General features: G+C 42.3%; 2 protein-coding genes across 2 annotated transcripts in view; one reads left to right on the top strand and one right to left on the bottom strand.

The window, feature by feature from the left end:
- The window catches only part of GPR39 (G protein-coupled receptor 39), a 251,294-nt gene extending 237,783 nt beyond the window's left edge, over window positions 1-13,511 (top strand). Inside the window, exon 2 of the mRNA XM_030209972.1 lies at window positions 12,676-13,511. Coding sequence (XP_030065832.1) covers window positions 12,676-13,193 — 518 coding nt within the window. The 3' untranslated portion in view covers window positions 13,194-13,511. The remainder of the gene's footprint in view (window positions 1-12,675) is intronic.
- A 70-nt stretch (window positions 13,512-13,581) lies between these two features.
- The window catches only part of LYPD1 (LY6/PLAUR domain containing 1), a 71,545-nt gene continuing 66,898 nt past the window's right edge, over window positions 13,582-18,228 (bottom strand). Inside the window, exon 3 of the mRNA XM_030209973.1 lies at window positions 13,582-13,878. Coding sequence (XP_030065833.1) covers window positions 13,643-13,878 — 236 coding nt within the window. The 3' untranslated portion in view covers window positions 13,582-13,642. The remainder of the gene's footprint in view (window positions 13,879-18,228) is intronic.

Below are 18,228 nucleotides of genomic sequence, written 5' to 3'. Positions count from 1 at the left end.
TAGAGAATAAAAATTGACGCACGTTGGGTGCGCATAAATGCCTGCACAGCTTAGTAAAAGGGCCCCACAATAATCGTTACGTTAATGTTTTCATCATACTTGTAACAGTATATTGTATGCATTTCTAGTCTTAACTGTTGTAAGCCACATAGAACTAAATAACTTACATTCAGATTACGTAGGATATAAGCACCATTAAATAAATACTTTTAAAAATAACTGACTGACATCGGTCACAGTAATTTTATCAAAATGACCCCAAGCTCTGATGATGGCCATGGCTATCCACATCATTATTCTACATTGGAAAAACAACACTAACCTTAATGTGTACGAGCGGTGGAATCAACCTGTTCCATGTAGAGGGAACAGCAGGGAGGGAACGAGCAAACTCGGAGCCAACAGGCGCGCGGCACCCCCCCAGCAGGTAAAAATGCACCTGGGGGGACCACGCTGCACCCAGGGGGGTGTAGTTTCACTGGGGCGGGGGGTGCGCTGCACCTGGGGGTGGGGGGCGCATCAGCAATCCGTCCCGGGTGTCAGCCAGGCTAGGAACGCCACTGAATGTACTACTACTACTATAAATCATTTCTATAGCGCTACCAGTCATACGCAGCGCTTCACAATTGAACATGAAGAAAAGACAGTCCCTGCTCAAAAGAGCTTACAATCTAAATCAGGACAGACAGGACCAATAAGGATAAGGGTAGGACAGACAGAAGGACACATAGGGAAAGGGATTATTGAAGAGAGAGAGACAAGATAAAGGTTACGAGCAAGTGACAAGTTAGGAGTCAAAAGCAGCATCAAACAGGTAGGTCTTTAGCCCGGATTTGAAGGCGGCCAGGGATGGAGCTTGACGTAATGGCTCAGGAAGTCTATTCCAGGCATAAGGTGCGGCAAGATAAAAGGAACGGAGTCTGCAGTTAGCAATGGAGGAGAAGGGTGCAATTAGGAGAGATTTGCCTAGTGAAAGGAGTTCCTGGGAAGGAGTGTAGGGAGAGATGAGGGTGGAGAAAATATGGACTCCTTTTGATACATTTTACCAGAACATCTAGGTGTAAGTTTAATTTCAGGTGTCTCATCTTAATTCTTATTTTAAGAGTGACACATATATTATTCCAGCCATGTCAGCACTGCTTTGTATAGCAGGCTCTGCAGTAGTCCTTTTCTCTTTTCGCTATTACGGTTATTGTTACTTGATTGTTTATATAAGAAACTTCTCTTTCGTATTCTATACATATAAAATTCAATTAAAAAAAATTATCCCAAATTCTATTAACTGGGATGTCAGATTCACCAACATCCCAATCAATTGTATAATCTGAGGCAATTGATTAAAAAAAGCGTACTGCAGGGCATGCTGATGCATCCTTCAGTAATCCTGGAATGTGAACGCTCAATGTTCATGGAGGGGGCGGAGAGTGGGTGCATCTATGCAAATCGGTTAACGCATCGGCTTTGCTGCACTCTAACCAATTAGCACAGGTTTAATGTGTGAGTCCCTACCACTTACAAAATAGGTGGCATTAGAGGCTCCCATGATAATGGCCATGTGCTAATAGGAAAATTAATGCATGGCCATTAATGTACGTGCTGCATTCCATTCATAAAACTGAAAATAGTACACCAACATGGACAGCTCTACACAAATGTTTTGTTCTTAGTTATGATGACAAGCTGGGCTTTGTTGGTTCTAATATTTGTTTTGATGATTAGGAAGCTTTGTTTATTTTAAGTCTCTAAAGGCTTCTTTTACAAAGCCGCACTAGCAATTCCCACCTGGTAAATGAGAGGCCGCCCATAGGAACTGAATGAGTGTCCTCTCATTTGCCGCACCCAGAATTGGTAGCACGTCTTTGTAAAAGGAGGCCCTTAATTTTTAAACTAGGTCAGTCTTTAAAAATAAAAAACAAACTGCTGTGCGATAAAGGTTACATCTCAATTCCCCCTTCTCCCTCCCTCCCTCCCTACCGACACCTTCGTCGCCCCCTTCTTCCTCCCTACCTACCTACGGACCCCTTCGTCTTTCTGATGGCATTGCTCCGCATTCCGCACCTGCCTCTTGGACGCACCGAACGCCATTGCTCCGCCCTCGACATCATGACATTTGACATGAAGGCGGGGCCCCTAGCCTGGGCAATTTCGGTGGCTTCAACACCATGGTCTTACGAACCATTCTGGAAGGAAGTGACAGTGACGTCACTGTCCTCAGAACGTTGAGGGTGAGTTTTATTATATAGGATATATAATCAAACATATAAATGGCAAGTGACCGACTCACCTGCAAATGCGCAGTAGAGACTTCCCTCTCTGTCCTGCCCTCGCGTCAAGACGTGATGACGTCAGAGGGTGGAACAGAGAGGGAAACGGAGTCGGCTGCCGCCTGGAAACGAACATTGCACGCACCAACCTCCACCCTCCCCCCCATCCCCGCCGCCGCTCCCTCCCCCCTCCATATCAGGCCCCCTGCACTGACCTGACAGCGCCTCTCACCTCCGTGTGGAAGCGCTGCAGGCAGCAGCAGAGCGATCTGCTGCTGCTGCCTGCAGCGCTTCCACACGGAGGTGAGACGGAGGCGCTGTCAGGTCAGTGCAGGGGGCCCGGCACGGAGGGGGGAGGGAGCGGTGGCGAGGAGGGTAGCTGGAAATCTCGCCCGTTTTAACAGGCTTAACGGCTAGTATGTATATAACATGTCCATTGCTTATGTTTGACTTATTCTTGCTGTACACTGCCTTGAGTGAATTCCTTCAAAAAGGCGGTAAATAAATCCTAATAAATAAATACATTTAATTAATTAATGGAAAAATAGGAAATTCGTCCAATTTTACTTCTGCGGTACAAATGTCCTGGGCAAGGTGCATGCTAAGGCCACTTTTACCACAGTTTGGTAAAAGGGCCCAAGAAAGATTTGTCCACAGTTACATAGGGCCCTTTTTACAAAGCAGCGGCAAAATGGGGCTTGTGCTGCCGTCAGTGCATGTTTTTGACACACGCCAAGGCCAACTTGTACTGCAGTGGGTAAAAGGCAGGTCTTTCTATTTTTTCAGGAAATGGTCATGCAGCAAGTGAAGCATTTGCCAGGCTGCCATTTTTTTTTGGGGGGGGGGAGCACTTACCACCACCCAGTGAGGTTGCAGTAAGGGCTCCCACGCTAACCCGGCGATAGCCAGGCAGCGCAATTACTGCCGGGGGTGGGAGCTTGGGTTCCCTTAAGCTGAAATCTTTGAAAAGCTTGCTAGAGTTTGATTAGTGGCTAAATTTCATCATTAACAAATGCAACACAAATAGAGAGGGTAAAACAGCATACAACCAAAGTATACAACCAAAAAAAAGCAACACTGGGCCTTCAAGACTAGGACAACAGGAGTACTGTATTGACATGTGACCCGACTTGGGCCGTGTTTCGGCATCAAATGACGCCTGCCTCAGGGGTCAAAATGTATTTCTGCAGTTGATAAATTGTGTAGGTCAAATGCCTCAGCACATTAAGGTGTTATTATACAAAACGTTCGCTACAGCGCGAAAAAGTGGGCTCTTGCAAAAGCCTTCTCCTGTGCACAAATAGCCCACTTTTTTGCGCTGAAGCGAACATTTTGTATAATAACACCTTAATGTGCTGAGGCATTTGACCTACACAATTTATCAACTGCAGAAATGCATTTTGACCCCTGAGGCAGGCGTCATTTGACGCCGAAACACGGCTCGTGTCGGGTCACATGTCAATAAAGTACTCCTGTTATCCTAGTCTTGAAGGCCCAGTGTTGCTTTTTTTGTTTGTATCATTAACCAATGAACACGCAGATGTTTAACTTCCACACTAAAGCTTGCGAAAGACACATTAAGTTAATCTAGTAAAAAGGTATCATCTATAAGTTGATAGCTGACCCTTATTTCCACATATCCAAGTGGACTAACAAGGCAATTGCAATTCTTGACACCAAAATTAAAAGCATGCCAATATTCATTCCGTACTGTTGTTCAAAACATCAATTTTTAAAAACAGTCATTTGAGAGCAATGCTGCATTGCTATTGATGGAATACAGGACAAAGGGTCCCACTTTGCAGCTTGTTAACCAGAAGACGACATACCCCTGATTACACCACTCCAGTGCACACAGAATAATGACTCTTTCTAATGATTTTAAAATGCATTTTTCAGCATTGTTCTAATTAACAAATACTGAAAGGGTTTATAATAACAGTGACGGCTTTACTTTCAGTTGATCCACTAAGAATATTACCAGCAGTAATAATGTCAATAATACTTCATGCAATGGTAGGCTAGGTTTTTTAATTCACTTCTTTGATGAAACATTTCATGGCTCATTAAAAAGGTACCAGCTGCATCACTTGGTGATAACTTGCAGGTCAGACACAAACACGGGCATAGAAAACCTTGGTTAATTTCAAAGCAGTTCATAGGCTACATTTTGAAGAGCTTAGTTCAGACTTAGATGCTCAACTTTCAGCCCTAGACACATAAAACTGAGCGTTAGTAATCGCAGGAATCTTCATGTCCATGTTTCTGTGTACCTAAGACTAATACAAGGGTGATCTGTGGCTGTGCAGGGGACATGTAACTAAGGGGGTCCTTTTACTAAGCTGAAGTGAAAATAGGCCTTAGAACGCTCTTACATGGGTGTTTCTTGAATACAAAAGCCCTCTTTTTTGTATTAATGTCCATGTGCTACTGTTGCCATTAGTGCATGACCATTTTTAAAAATTATTGCTTGGGCACTTACCACCACCCATTTTGCAGGTGGTAGGGGCTCACGCAGTATTTCTGCGCTAACAAGTTAGCCCAGGAATGCCCACTCTCTGCTCCTGACACACCCCCTTAAAAAATTAGAAATTTTTTTCATGTGCAGTTAGCACACCCCAGATTTCAAAGTTACCACGGGATGCACCCAGGCATTTATATGAAGGTTACACAAGCTAATTATTTCATGAGGTAAAATATGTAGTTTTATGTTATGTATGATTGTTTTATATTATGACTGTTTTATGTTATGTATGACTGTAATTTTACTTTTATGTGTGTGGCATTGAGATTTATGCACACAGTGTACTAAATGTATTCTATAATGTACTATGCCTAAATTCTAAGTTGCATAGTTGAAAAGGGAGCATGGCCATGGGTGGGGCATGGGCGTTTCTAAAATCTATGCACATTATTATAGAATACACCTGACCTGGGCTTAATTTAGGCATTGGGATTTACACCAAGTAAAATGTGGCCTAAGTGGATGTGACCAAATTTGGTCATGAGGCGAGCCAATCGGTGTATTCTACATACCGCATGGAAATTTAAGCCTATTTTATAAAATTTAGGCATACTTCAGAGAATACGCCTATGGGTAATTTTTTTTTCTTCGTGGATTTTTAGGCACCACATATAGAATCTAGCCCTTAGTGTGAAATCCTTGGCACATCCCTGCCCCGTGCATGCTTATCCCACAGTTACCTGCTACAGAACTCAGACGCTAACATTATAGAATAATGCCTAAGTGCATTTGCATGCATAACTGCAAATTAGGGCCAGTTAGTGGCAATTAATGCCAATAATCACCAACAATGGCTTGTTAGAGTCAATTTGCACCTAATTGGACAATTGTATGCGTAATGGCTACGATTCTGTAACCTAATATACATGTGCAGGCTCAAGGTGCATGAATTTGCATCCAAGATTATAGAATGAGGGGGTAATGTTTTGGATATTTCTAGCAGAGCTTTGTGTTCAGAGGTGAAAGCTGAAAATGCTGACACAATGTTAAATGAATTACTTAAGTTATTCCTGCAATTTCTTGGTTCAGACTTGAACAAAGATTGCCATTTATTGCATAACTTTTAACCTCAGACTAAATCCTAGCCCAGTTTAAAAAGGATAGGTTGTAACATTTAGGTGGTACAGTCACCAGTGTAAGTTAAATACGAGTGTCAGCATTTAACGTAATCCAAATATTTGGGTACGTAATGGTGCTCAATACATTGAAACTGCTATGAATATCACCACTAAACTGATCATATTTTGATGTGTCCTTGTTCCTCCCTTAAACATGCCCACAGATATACAGATAATATCTGGCTTTTTAGCCTTTTAAATGACCTGATATAAGAACATAAGAATAACCATACTGGGTTAGATAGACCAATGGTCCATCTAGCCCAGTATCCTGCTTCCAACAGTGGCCAATCCAGATCACAAGTACCTGGCTGAAACCCAATTAGTAGCAACATTCCATGCTACCAATCAGAGAACAAGCAGTGGCTTCCCCCATGTCCATCTCAATAACAGACTTTTCCTCCAGGAACTTGTCCAAACCTTTGTTAAACCCAGATACGCTAACCGCCGTTACCACATCCTCTGGTAGCGAGTTCCACAGTTTAACTATTCTTTGAGTGAAAAAATATTTCCTCCTATTTGTTTTAAAAGTATTTCCATGTTATTTCATTGAGTGTCCCCTAGGTCTTTGTACTTTTTGAAAGACTGAAAAATCGATTCACTTTTACCCATTCTATACCACTCAGGATTTTGTAGACCTCAATCATATCTCCCCTCAATCATCTCTTTTCCAAGCTGAAAAGCCCTAACCTCTTTAGCTTTTCCTCCTATGGGAGGAGTTCCATCCCCTTTACCATTTTTGTGCCATTTTCATTCTGCACTGCACAGTTCAGATTTAAGTAAGCACAGTCTGGGATGGTACCAAGGGGAAGATAGTCATTTGTAAAAAAAAGGGCGTGCTTAGTGGAGGCAATAGAAGAGAGTTTATCAGAGAGGTCAGCATGGAGCCAGGCTACTTGTTCAGAGAAGGGAAGGGGATCCGAAGAAGGGGTATAGTAGCCATTTTGTCAGTCAGTGTTCTGAAGGCTATAGGGGAAGGGGTGGACTGAACCAGTCTGAGATATAGAGGAATTTGGAATTTAAGAAGAACGGGGTCAGATCAGGGAAGGGGGTAGGGAGAGAAATTATTGGGGGTGAAGGAAGAGGAAGTAGAAGAGAAGACAAGGTTGATGTTACCATGAATGTGGATAGGGAGTTCGATGTGTTGGGAATAACCAATGTTTTCCAATAAGAAAAAGAAATCAGTGACGCAGTCTGTTTGAAGTCTCCCTTGTATTCTGAATGCAATGTATAACTTATTCAATCAACCAGATGGCTCCAGCTGGTGTCACTTGGGTGTGTAGACAGACAATGTTTGTTATTTTTGTCCTTTAAAATGAATGCACATCCCTAGTACCCTGAGGTATAGTAGAATTGGAAAAGGTACAGCGAAGGGCGACCAAAATGATAGTGGGGATGGGACGACTTTCCTATGAAGAGAGGCTGAGAAGGCTAGGGCTTTTCAGCTTGGAGAAGAGACGGCTGAGGGGAGATATGATAGAAGTGTATAAAATAATGAGTGGAATGGATCGGGTGGATGTGAAGCGACTGTTCACGCTATCCAAAAATACTAGGACTAGAGGGCATGAGTTGAAGCTACAGTGTGGTAAATTTAAAACGAATCGGAGAAAATTTTTCTTCACCCAACGTGTAATTAGACTCTGGAATTCGTTGCCGGAGAACGTGGTACGGGCGGTTAGCTTGACGGAGTTTAAAAAGGGGTTAGATAGATTCCTAAAGGACAAGTCCATAGACCGCTATTAAATGGACTTGGAAAAATTCCGCATTTTTAGGTATAACTTGTCTGGAATGTTTTTACGTTTGGGGAGCGTGCCAGGTGCCCTTGACCTGGATTGGCCACTGTCGGTGACAGGATGCTGGGCTAGATGGACCTTTGGTCTTTCCCAGTATGGCACTACTTATGTACTTATGTACTTATGAATTATAGTGGAAGATATCTGATATAGACCTTGAAATATCATGGGGTTTCTTCTAGGGAATGGCAAATGAATGTTGCTGCAAGGGGATTCTATAAAAGGGTGCTCAAATTTGCACATCCAAATTTGGGCAGGATCCTGAGATAAGCATGCAACTAAATTGGATAACGAGCAAATTAACATCAATAATTGGGCAAAAACAAACATTGATGTTAATTGGCACCAGTTTGGATTTGCAAATCCATCTTGCTACATGTTATTCTATAAAACTGCATGCCCAAATCCAATGGTGAACAACCCAAAAGGGAAGAGTATGAGCGGGTCAGGGGCATTCTAGAAACTTGCATGTAGTGTTATAGAATGCCACAGATGTGTGCCCACATTGGGTGTTATGAATTACACCTGGTTTAAGCTCAACCTGGAGTACCTTTTATAGAATAGCGCTGGGCGCTGACTTTTTCCGGCACCCAAATTTGGGCACCATTTACTGAATCTTGTCCTGTAAGCACATACCCCTTGATTCTGTATAGCTTACCCAAGTTTGGATGCAGCTCTCAGATCTGCGTGTGAACTCATAAGTTAGTCAGGCACTTAAATCAATTATTAGAGTTAACAAGCACTTAATTGACAGTAAGTAGCAGTTACATGTGGACCTGTCCTATGCCCAGTTCTATAACATGCATACCTAAACTTCATAACGCATAAGGGGTGTGGCCATGAGAGGTGTGGGCAGATCAGGGGCATTCCCAGAAATTAGAATACCTGATTTTGCGCATCTAACTGCCATGAGTTGGGCACTGTGAGGCAGGCACTGATGCAGTACGAGTGATCTACTATAATAAAAAGCAACCTCAACGTTCTGAGGACACTGACGTCACTGAAGTCACTGACGTCACTGGATTCATGGTGGTGAAGCCACCCCACAGACCCGTGCCCCGCCCTCGAGTCAAACGTCATGACATCGAGGGCAGGAAAAAAAAAATCACCTAAACAAACGGTTGACCCCCCCTAAAGCTGCAGCTCAACATAAGGACCTCCAGCACCTCCCCCCCCCCCGCAACAACCCCCTCCTGAGACACCCACCTTTGCGTTGCTTTGCCGGCGGGGGACCCGAAACCCCGCCAGCACAAGCCCTGTCTGCTCACTACGGCGTCATCTTCGGCGTTCCTAGCCTGTGAAGGCAGGGCTTCTGTGCGTCTGACGTCCTGCACGTGCATGACGTCAGACGCACAGAACTCCGCCCTGCACAGCTACCAACGCCGACGATGACGCCGTACTCAGCACACAGGACTTGTGGTGGCGGGGTTCCGGGTCCCCCGCCGCCAAACCAACGCGAAGGTGGGTGCGATGGGCACGGTGGGTCGGATGGCTGCGGCCGGATGCATCGCCGTGGGTGGGATGGTGCCGGGAGGGGGGTCATCGCACCTCACAGGCAACTGCTCAATGAGGTAAACCTTGCTAGCGCCCGTTTCATTTGGGTCAGAAATGGGCCTTTTTTACTAGTCATTCAATAATAAGTTCTGGTGGACCACACCCTGAGGCAGCAGTTGCGAAACATGCCACATGTTGGTGGAGGCGTCCGAACTAAGTTTGAAGAGATTTTACCATTGAACATTTGCACCTTTCTTTAAATTAGTCACCTTATTTTCTAACTCCTCTTACTCTCTTACCTATCTATATGTTAACCATCTCTCTGACCTCATGTGTAACTTTCTTTAAATTTGTCGCCTTACTCTCTAACTTTTCTTACTCTCTTTGCTTATACCCTTTACTGTCAATTAAAATGCTCTATTACATATTGTGTTGACATTGTGAGTATGGTTAGCGCACGCGCTAAGTGTAGGCGTGCTAAAAACACTAACGCACCTTAGTAAACAGGGCCCTTTAAGAACTATGTTTCTGCTATTTGGAACTGAATTTGAAAAACCTGACTAATTAATATTTGGACACAGCTGGGATTTTGTTTGAGATGAGTTGGGAGCCAGCATTTACACCAACCAGGTATAAGTGCTTATGCTCCAGGGGTGTAGCCAGACCTCGCGGTGGGAGGGGGCCAGAGCCCGAGGTGGGGGGGGGGGGAAGCACATTTTGATCTGCTGCCCCGCTGCCGCCCCCCCCACCGCCCTGCCACTCCCCACCCACTGCCGCAGCAAATACCTTGTCTGGCGGGGGTCCCCAACCCCCATCAGTTGAAGCCTTGTTCAGCGCCAGTCTCCGGCGCCGCTGCATTGCATGCCCTGCTCTGTCTTCCTCTCACGTTCTGCATGCTCCTTTTAGTGAAATTGAGCATGCTCAGTTTCACTAAAAGGAACGTGGCAGACGTGAGGGGGAAGACAGAGCAGGGCAGGCAACGCGGCGGTGCCGGAGACCGGCACTGGACAAGGCTTCAGCTGGTGGGGGTTGGGGACACCCACCAGCAAAATCAGAGGCCCAGGGGAAATTTGAAGGGCCCAAGCCCCTGTGGCCCCATGCAGCTACGCCACTGGTATGCTCAAAAAGTCAGACATGAAAAGCACACTATGACAGTATTCTGTAAAGGACTTTGCTGAATACGATCTTAGCATGGATCAGAACAGCTAACTTTGGGTGCCAGTTACTGAATCTAGCCCATAGTGTGCACTTTTCTTAAAGAGGGTGCACTGTTTTCACATAGTGCGTACTCTTTCCCAAGACAGTGTGCATGTGTGAAGGTTCGGGCATGCATACAGTTTGCACATGCTCACCCCTTGAGAGAGAGTTGAACTATCCGCTGAATTCTATATAGCGCGTCTAGAGATCCATGCCAAAATCCCGGCGTATTCTATAACAATCAACGCAACTTAATTGGCTTAACAAGCTAATCAGCATTGATAACAGCACTTAACAAGCAATAACGAGCTCCAATTGGCAATAATTAGAATTTACATGCGCAACTCATTCTGTAATGAACTGCACTTAAATTCTAATACGAACAGTTGAAAAGGGACATGGCAATGGGTGGGGAACTGGGTGCTTTGTGAGCGTCCCAAAATTTACAGTCAAAGTTATAGAATATGGCCCCGTGCGCGTAAATCAACATGCAGGTATTTATGCCACGTTTTCGTCGGTGTAAATGGAGGTGCGTAGTTTTAGGCACTGGGATATCAACTAAGAGTATTCTGTATACCGCACCTAAATCTAGGCACCGCTTACAGAACGCGCTTAGGTGGAAATGTTTACCGTGCAAAATTCTTTAGGCGCCTTATATCGAATCTGGATCTATGTGCAAATAGCTCACCCTCTTTAAGAAATGGGCAGAACAGGTGCATATAATGCACACTCTTAACTGCAAAAGCTAGTCAATTTAAACAATTACCCATCCCTAGTTTCTTCCATTCTGTGCCTACGTCTGGGGCTGGAGGAGAAAAGCCCTCCTATGCCATTCCATTCTACCTCAGTAGCAAGCATCACAAGCGATCTTTATCAATTAATGGGTTCATTTTGGTTCCACATTTTCATGCTAAATGTCTTCTGTTTTTCACTGCGCAGCTTTGTGTTCAGTAAAATGTGACTTATAAAAGTGCTAGATATCAAAATTAATTAAAGAATGAAATTATCGTTTATCTTTGCATATTTATTAGAATTTTCCCACAGTTGTTAACAGAAAGTACTCATTCCTACCATGTGTTTCCACAATGTTCTTTTGTACTCTAGGTTTGTAATTATGCCCAATACTCAGAGGGAATCCTGTCTAGTGCAATTGTAACCAAGTGAAAGACACAGATATTGATTCACGAGCTTGCTGTCCAGAGAGACGCCGTGTTATTACTGCTTCCCTAATAAACAGTTCTCAAAGAGGTAGAAGCAGAAAAGATATCTCACGTTGATGACATTACCATCAGTTGCGTCCTATCGCATGTATTGTAAATAAAATGTGAACATAAATGGATGGATCCAAGACATTAAATATTTAGTACATGTCTTATTATAATCAAATATTTAATCATTTCCACAGTGGGCTTGATTGCTTTACATGGGTTATTTTATGTTCATGAATTTAAATAGCTTTTAAGTATTTATGCAATATATTAAAGTCCATTAGCGTACAATCTATATCTCAGTAATTGTAAAAAAAAGATCAACGTATTTATACCCTCAAAAATATTATCTCCTGGGTGAATAATATAAAACCGAGTCCAGTCTGTCAAGAGGGCACATATACATTCTGGCTTTAGAATCTGAATCCCTGGGTTCTGGTCTATACTGCGAAGTAACATCGTGAAAAAAAATGGTTTGACAAAAGAGGTTCAAAAGATACAGTTATCAAAGAACATTTTAAATGAACAGATACATCCTTTGCACCTAATATGTATAGAGATGGGCAAGAGGGGTTAAACTAGTATAATTACATTTAAAAATGTCAAGCACATGGATCAAATCTCCTTTGCCAACATGCCCACATGAACGCCACCTGTAAACCTGGCAGAAAGTACAGGTGTTGTGAAGGTCTGTGTCTGCTTTAAGCTGGGGAAGGAAGAGTAACTTCTCAGCTAAGCCGTTTTTCCTTGGACAAAGCCATTTACCTGGGTTAAGTGGTTTTGAAAATGATCTTGGCTGTAGGATTTGCTGCGGCGTACTGCACTAACCTATCATCTCTGTTCAAAGTAAAATAAAGCAATGCGCTTTTTTTTTCTTTTTGCTAGTGGCAGAAAAAAAAAATCAAGATAATGCGTTGAAAAACTTGTGCCATTTCATAGACAGTAAAGTGCAAAACTGAGAGACTAATGGGCTGATTATTAAAGCTCCCTCCTCCCCCCCCCCCAATTAAGTATTTTATAGTTTGACTAATATGTTTCATTCTTTCCTTCTTCCCTTCACCCTCCCCTTTTCTGCAGGACTGATTGTTGCAACTTTGGCGATATGTTGGATGCCGAATCAGATTCTTCGGATCATGGCTGCCAGTAAACCCAAACAAGACTGGAGCGTATCCTACTTCCGAGTGTACATCACTCTTCTGCCCATCGCCGATACTTTCTTTTACCTAAGCTCTGTGGTGAATCCGCTCTTGTACAATATCTCTTCCAAACAATTCCGCAAGGTGTTTCTTCAAGTGCTTCGCTGCCACTTGACAATCCAACATGTTAACAAAGAGAAGCTGCTGAAAGCCAGTTCCAGTGCCAAAAGTACCAGCTACAAGCGCCCGTTCATCTTTATGTCGTCACGGCAAAATTATTCTACCAAGAGAACGAACAAGAGTTTTTTAAGCACATTTCAGAGCGGGCCCAAGCCTCAATGCCATCCAGAGAAATTCAGTCTTGAATCACTGGAGCCCAACACTGAAATAAAGCCCCCAGAGGAAAGCTCAGAAACTAGGCAAGCCATCGTGAATGGCCTTTCGGAAAGTGAAATCTGAATCCTGAGTATGAAATGAGTTGAAATTGTTAACAAGAAACTAAAGGAATAGAGAAAATTACTAAGGGAGCTCAGAAAAAGAAAATGATTCCCATGGACTTCTGTGAATGCTTTTATTTTTCCTCATTTTAAATTAGTTTCCAATCTGTCTATACAAATGGAACATTGCTTTTTTTTTTTTTCCTTAAAGTGCACATTGGTAAGTTCAACCACAACTCTGAATCATTTGCAGCAAACAGAAGAACATTTTTTCCGTTTATGTTCTTGGGAGACTCTTTTATTTGTGGGTTTCAAGCAAAAAAAAACCAAAAAAAAAACCAAAAAGCCAAAACTAAACTTAAAAAAAAATCCCAAGAAACAAAACTAAAAAAAAACCCATTAAAAAAAACAAACAAACAATAGTCAAAATGGGAAGGATTAGGACGAAGAAAACTCCTGTAGAATTACCCTTTAACAATGTGTTGATAGGAGTGCCAGTATAAAGGGCAATGTGGTGGTCAGGATGTCCCCTCTCAACATGGCAGCAGAGTTTACTCTCTTCTTGAGTCGAGGTCCGTTACACAGCGGGGTGTTACAGCAGCTGATGCAAACCGAATCTAGTTTTCCCGGTGCACAGAAAGACTGATATCCAGCAGAGGTTATGAGACAGGCTCCGGAGGAAGCACAGGACTTGCGGTACATAATACCTACCACAAAACAAAAAGAGACATCTTGAGTTAAGAAGCTGGTACTGACAAAGCATTTCCTTTTAAAAGACCCGGTCAGTTTACTTTGAAACAATCTCATACTTTTTTTTATGAGTATAATAGTAGCTCATAACTTGACATACTAAAAATGTGATTGTTTCACACTCTCATACTAGAAGTAATGCACATTTCTTGATACAAAATTCATTATTTTATATGCTTTATGAAGAATATACCTAGATAAACTTAAGTCTTTTTTTACTCTTTTTCTTTGTAAGTATGTAATACACTTCCAGGTTCATGCACTGTACTGTAAAAATCAGCTCTTCTACCAAGTTCTTGATGAGTGCTGTCTCTTTAATCTTTGCATGTCATAATTCATCAATGATGAGTGTTACGGTACCATACCTCATCACAGACTGGAAATCTATCACCATTTTGGAACCATTTTGGTTTGGGTATATTGCTACTACCAAGAATATTTAAAAGCTTGAATATACTAGGGGATCCTTTTACTATGGAGTGCTGAAAAATGGCCTGCAGTAAAGTCTCACGCGGTAACCGGGCAGTAATGACCTACGCACATCAAATGCCACTTGCTGCGTGTCCAATACGCACCTCCAAAAATAATTTTTCAGATGCGTGTATCAGACTCACGACAAAAATGAAATTATCGCAAGAGCCACACGTTAGCTCCATTTTGGGTCCCTAGCCTGCTTATAATCGAACGAGAAAAACGCCCAAGTTCCGACCTAAATCGAGAGATGGACGTTTATCTCACAAAAACGAATGCGGTATAATCGAAAGCCGAACTTGGACGTTTTCAACTGCACTCCATCGTGGAAGCGTACAAAGTTGACGGGGGTGTGTCGGAGGCGTGGTGAAGGTGGGACTGGGGCATGGTTATCACCCGAACAGAGATGGGCGCCTTTCGCCGATAATGGAAGAAAAGTATGCGTTTGTAGCTAGAATTTAGGGCACTTTTCCTGGACCCTGTTCTTTCACGAACAAAGGCCCCAAAAAGTGCCCTAAATGACCAGATTACCCCCAGAGGGAATCGGGGATGACCTCCCCTGACTCCCCCAGTGGTCACTAACCCCCTCCCACCACAAAAAATGATGTTTCACAACTTTATTTTCACCCTCAAATGTCATACCCACCTCCCTGGCAGCAGTATGCAGGTCCCTGGAGCAGTTGTTAGGGGGTGCAGTGGACTTCAGGCAGGTGGACCCAGGCTCATTCCCCCATACCTGTTACAATTGTGCTGCTTAATGCTTAGTCGTCCAACCCCCCCCCCCAAACCCACTGTACCCACATGTAGGTGCCCCCCTTCACCCCTTAGGGCTATAGTAATGGTGTAGACTTGTGGGCAATGGGTTTTGAGGGGGATTTGGGGGACTCAACACACAAGGGAAGGGTGCTATGCACCTGGGAGCTCTTTTACCTTTTTTTTTTTTTTTTTGTAAAAGTGCCCCCTAGGGTGCCCTGTTGGTGTCCTGGCATGTGAGGGGGACCAGTGCACTACGAATCCTGGCCCCTCCCACGAACAAATGCCTTGGATTTATTCGTTTTTGAGCTGGGCGCTTTCATTTTCCATTATTGCTGAAAAACAAAAACGTCCAGCTCACAAATTGTCGAATAAAACATGGACATCTATTTTTTTGAGAAAATACGGTTCGGTCCGCCCCTTCACGGACCCGTTCTCGGAGATAAACGTCCATGGAGATAGACGTTGTCATTCGATTATGCCCCTCTAGGTCAAGTATGTTTTTTTTTTCATTTGAAGAGTACACACACACTCTGCCCAACCAGTGGTTTTACCAACTGCGTAATCAGCAATTTGCAATTTTGTCTCATCTCTAGTTTCATGGATGAAGTCTCTGCATGAAACCTCATGAACTTTGGTATGTCAAGAGGAAATGTTTCCGTGAGGAGCACTGTAAAACATGTTGGAATCATGATAGGCAAAGCCATGAGCTCTTAAAGGTTATACTGTATTGTACTGATAACAGTACACAATGGGATTCATGGTTTTTTCCTTCTCTCAATTTTATAACATATTATCACCTGTACTTTCTGCAAAGTCACTTACTGAATTATCATTGTGCAAATTTTTCATACAACATGATGGAAATTTGGGTTGGAATTTAATAAACAAAGTTCATTATGCGCTGTGTTATGCACTACATTTATATGAGGACATGTGGGGAGGGAGAATAGAAATCAAGGCTACATATTCCAAGCAAAGTATATTGAAGACCATGAACCCCGTTCCTTTGGGAGTGAATAACCAGCTTAGTGGGAAAGTGATCAACACGGGCTTACCATTATGACAGACTATTTTACTGTTAACCCCAGTTAATAATAAATAAGTCTCATTGCGTAAAATGGGGGCCTGTGCTAAAATAGCATGAGTTAATGGTAAAATAACCCATCTTAATTGGAGCCCAGATTGATAACGCCTCCCCCATTCCCACCCCCACTTATTGCCTTAAGATTCGGCACATATGCAGATCAAGAGAATTATTGGGCTTGAAGAGAGTCTTGTTAAAAGCATAAATCCATTAAAAAATTAATAAGACAGAGCCTTATTTACCAATCTGCTGCTAACTGGATAAGTACCTTTGAATAATTCTACCTCTCACCTCATTTTCAAATCCCCTTGTACTCAGTCTCCAATCTTTTCCTCTCCATCCTTTTTTTACCATATCCTTCCCAATCTCCTTCCATTTTACCTTTTCTATCCTATCCTTGTCTACCTTCCCTATTACAATTCAAATATTCTTGGGCATTGTTGCCACTGTGGTTTTCACAGTTTATAATATTCTTATTACATGTCCTTTGTAATGATTTTTACTATGTAAGCCGCTATGCGTATCAGTTTATAATATTCTTACTTGTTCTTTATAATGCTTCTTTACTATGTAAGCCGCATTGAGCCTGCTGTATGTAGGAAAGCGCGGGGTACAAATGTAATAAATAAAATAAATAAATATCAACCCCTCTATGTTTTAAAAAGCAATAATACAGTGTAGTCAAGAGGGGATTTCATATACCTAACAAGCTACACAGGGGTAAAAAAAAATTAAGGGGCTATGGAAGGAATTTATCAACACGGGCTGCCATTAAGATGTGGTATTTTATTGTTAACCCCAGTTTTTAGTAACTAGGGGGGAGGGGGGGGGTTATTAACATGCACTATTTTACCATAATTTCTGCTATTTTAGCAGAGGTCCATTTTATGCAATGAGATTAATTACTAATAACCCAGGTTAATCATAAAATAACCTATCTTAACAGCAGCTCACACTGTTAACTTCTCCCCTAGGTCTCAAGCAGCATTAAGTTATGGTCAGATCAAGAGAGAGGAAAACATTTTTTTTCTCATTGCTTTCTCTGTCGAAGCACAGCCCTTGAAAAAGACCACAAGCGAAATGGATGGGGCCACCATCGGGCAACAGATAAGTGCTCAACTTTACTTTAGAGCATTTCATGAGAATCAGTGAAGGTTTTTATGAACCAAAGAAAATTTGAAGTTAGCATTGATATTGTCAATATATTAAAAAAAAAGTTTCTTGTAAAAAGAGCAAAATTGTTAAACTCTAATTGGAAATAAATTAAAAGTTAAAATAATTCTTTCTAAGCAAGGTTTTTATGACCAGTGATGAACACCACACCCCCAGTTAAAGCCGCTGAAAACTGAAAGTAAGCGGTCGGGCGTTTTGAGGTCTTTTCCTTGCTTTTTAGAAATATTTTGTTAAAATCAAACATTATATTTCCATACAAATTTTATTGGATTCCTCTTTATATGTTCGGTGAACCTACACTACAATAACATAAGGGGGGTCTTTTACTTAGGCATGCTGGCATTTTTAGTGTGTGTTAAAAATAGGCGCGCGCTAAACGTTAAAGATGCCCATAGGAATGCATTCACATCTTTATCACTACCCAGCTCCAAACATTCCTTATCACATTTCTTTTATCTTCCTTAAAGGGTACTAGATCTTGGATCCATCAGATAACCATGTCACCACCATTATGAGCCAGACACTTTGTTATGGTGGGCATGTATTCGTCATTGATCCACAATTTTTAATATTCTCAATATTCAAACTTTCATCCTTCAACTTAATTTTTCAATATATTATAGACAAACTTGTACTTAGCCTAGGTGAAGTTTTGCTATTTCGCTGTTTTTTTCTTTTTTTCTCTTCAAGGAGACGTGCCTTGATACAACATTTATTGCAAAACATGATTTCATGTCGGATCAGATGAGGTCTCCGAGATGAACTAATCTTTTTAAGAATAAAAAGAAAAAAAGAAAAAAACAGCGAAATAGCAAAACTTCAC

The sequence above is a fragment of the Microcaecilia unicolor genome, chromosome 7 (assembly GCF_901765095.1).
Source record: "Microcaecilia unicolor chromosome 7, aMicUni1.1, whole genome shotgun sequence".
Lineage (NCBI taxonomy): Eukaryota > Metazoa > Chordata > Amphibia > Gymnophiona > Siphonopidae > Microcaecilia > Microcaecilia unicolor.
This window is presented reverse-complemented; position numbering and strand designations above follow the sequence as displayed.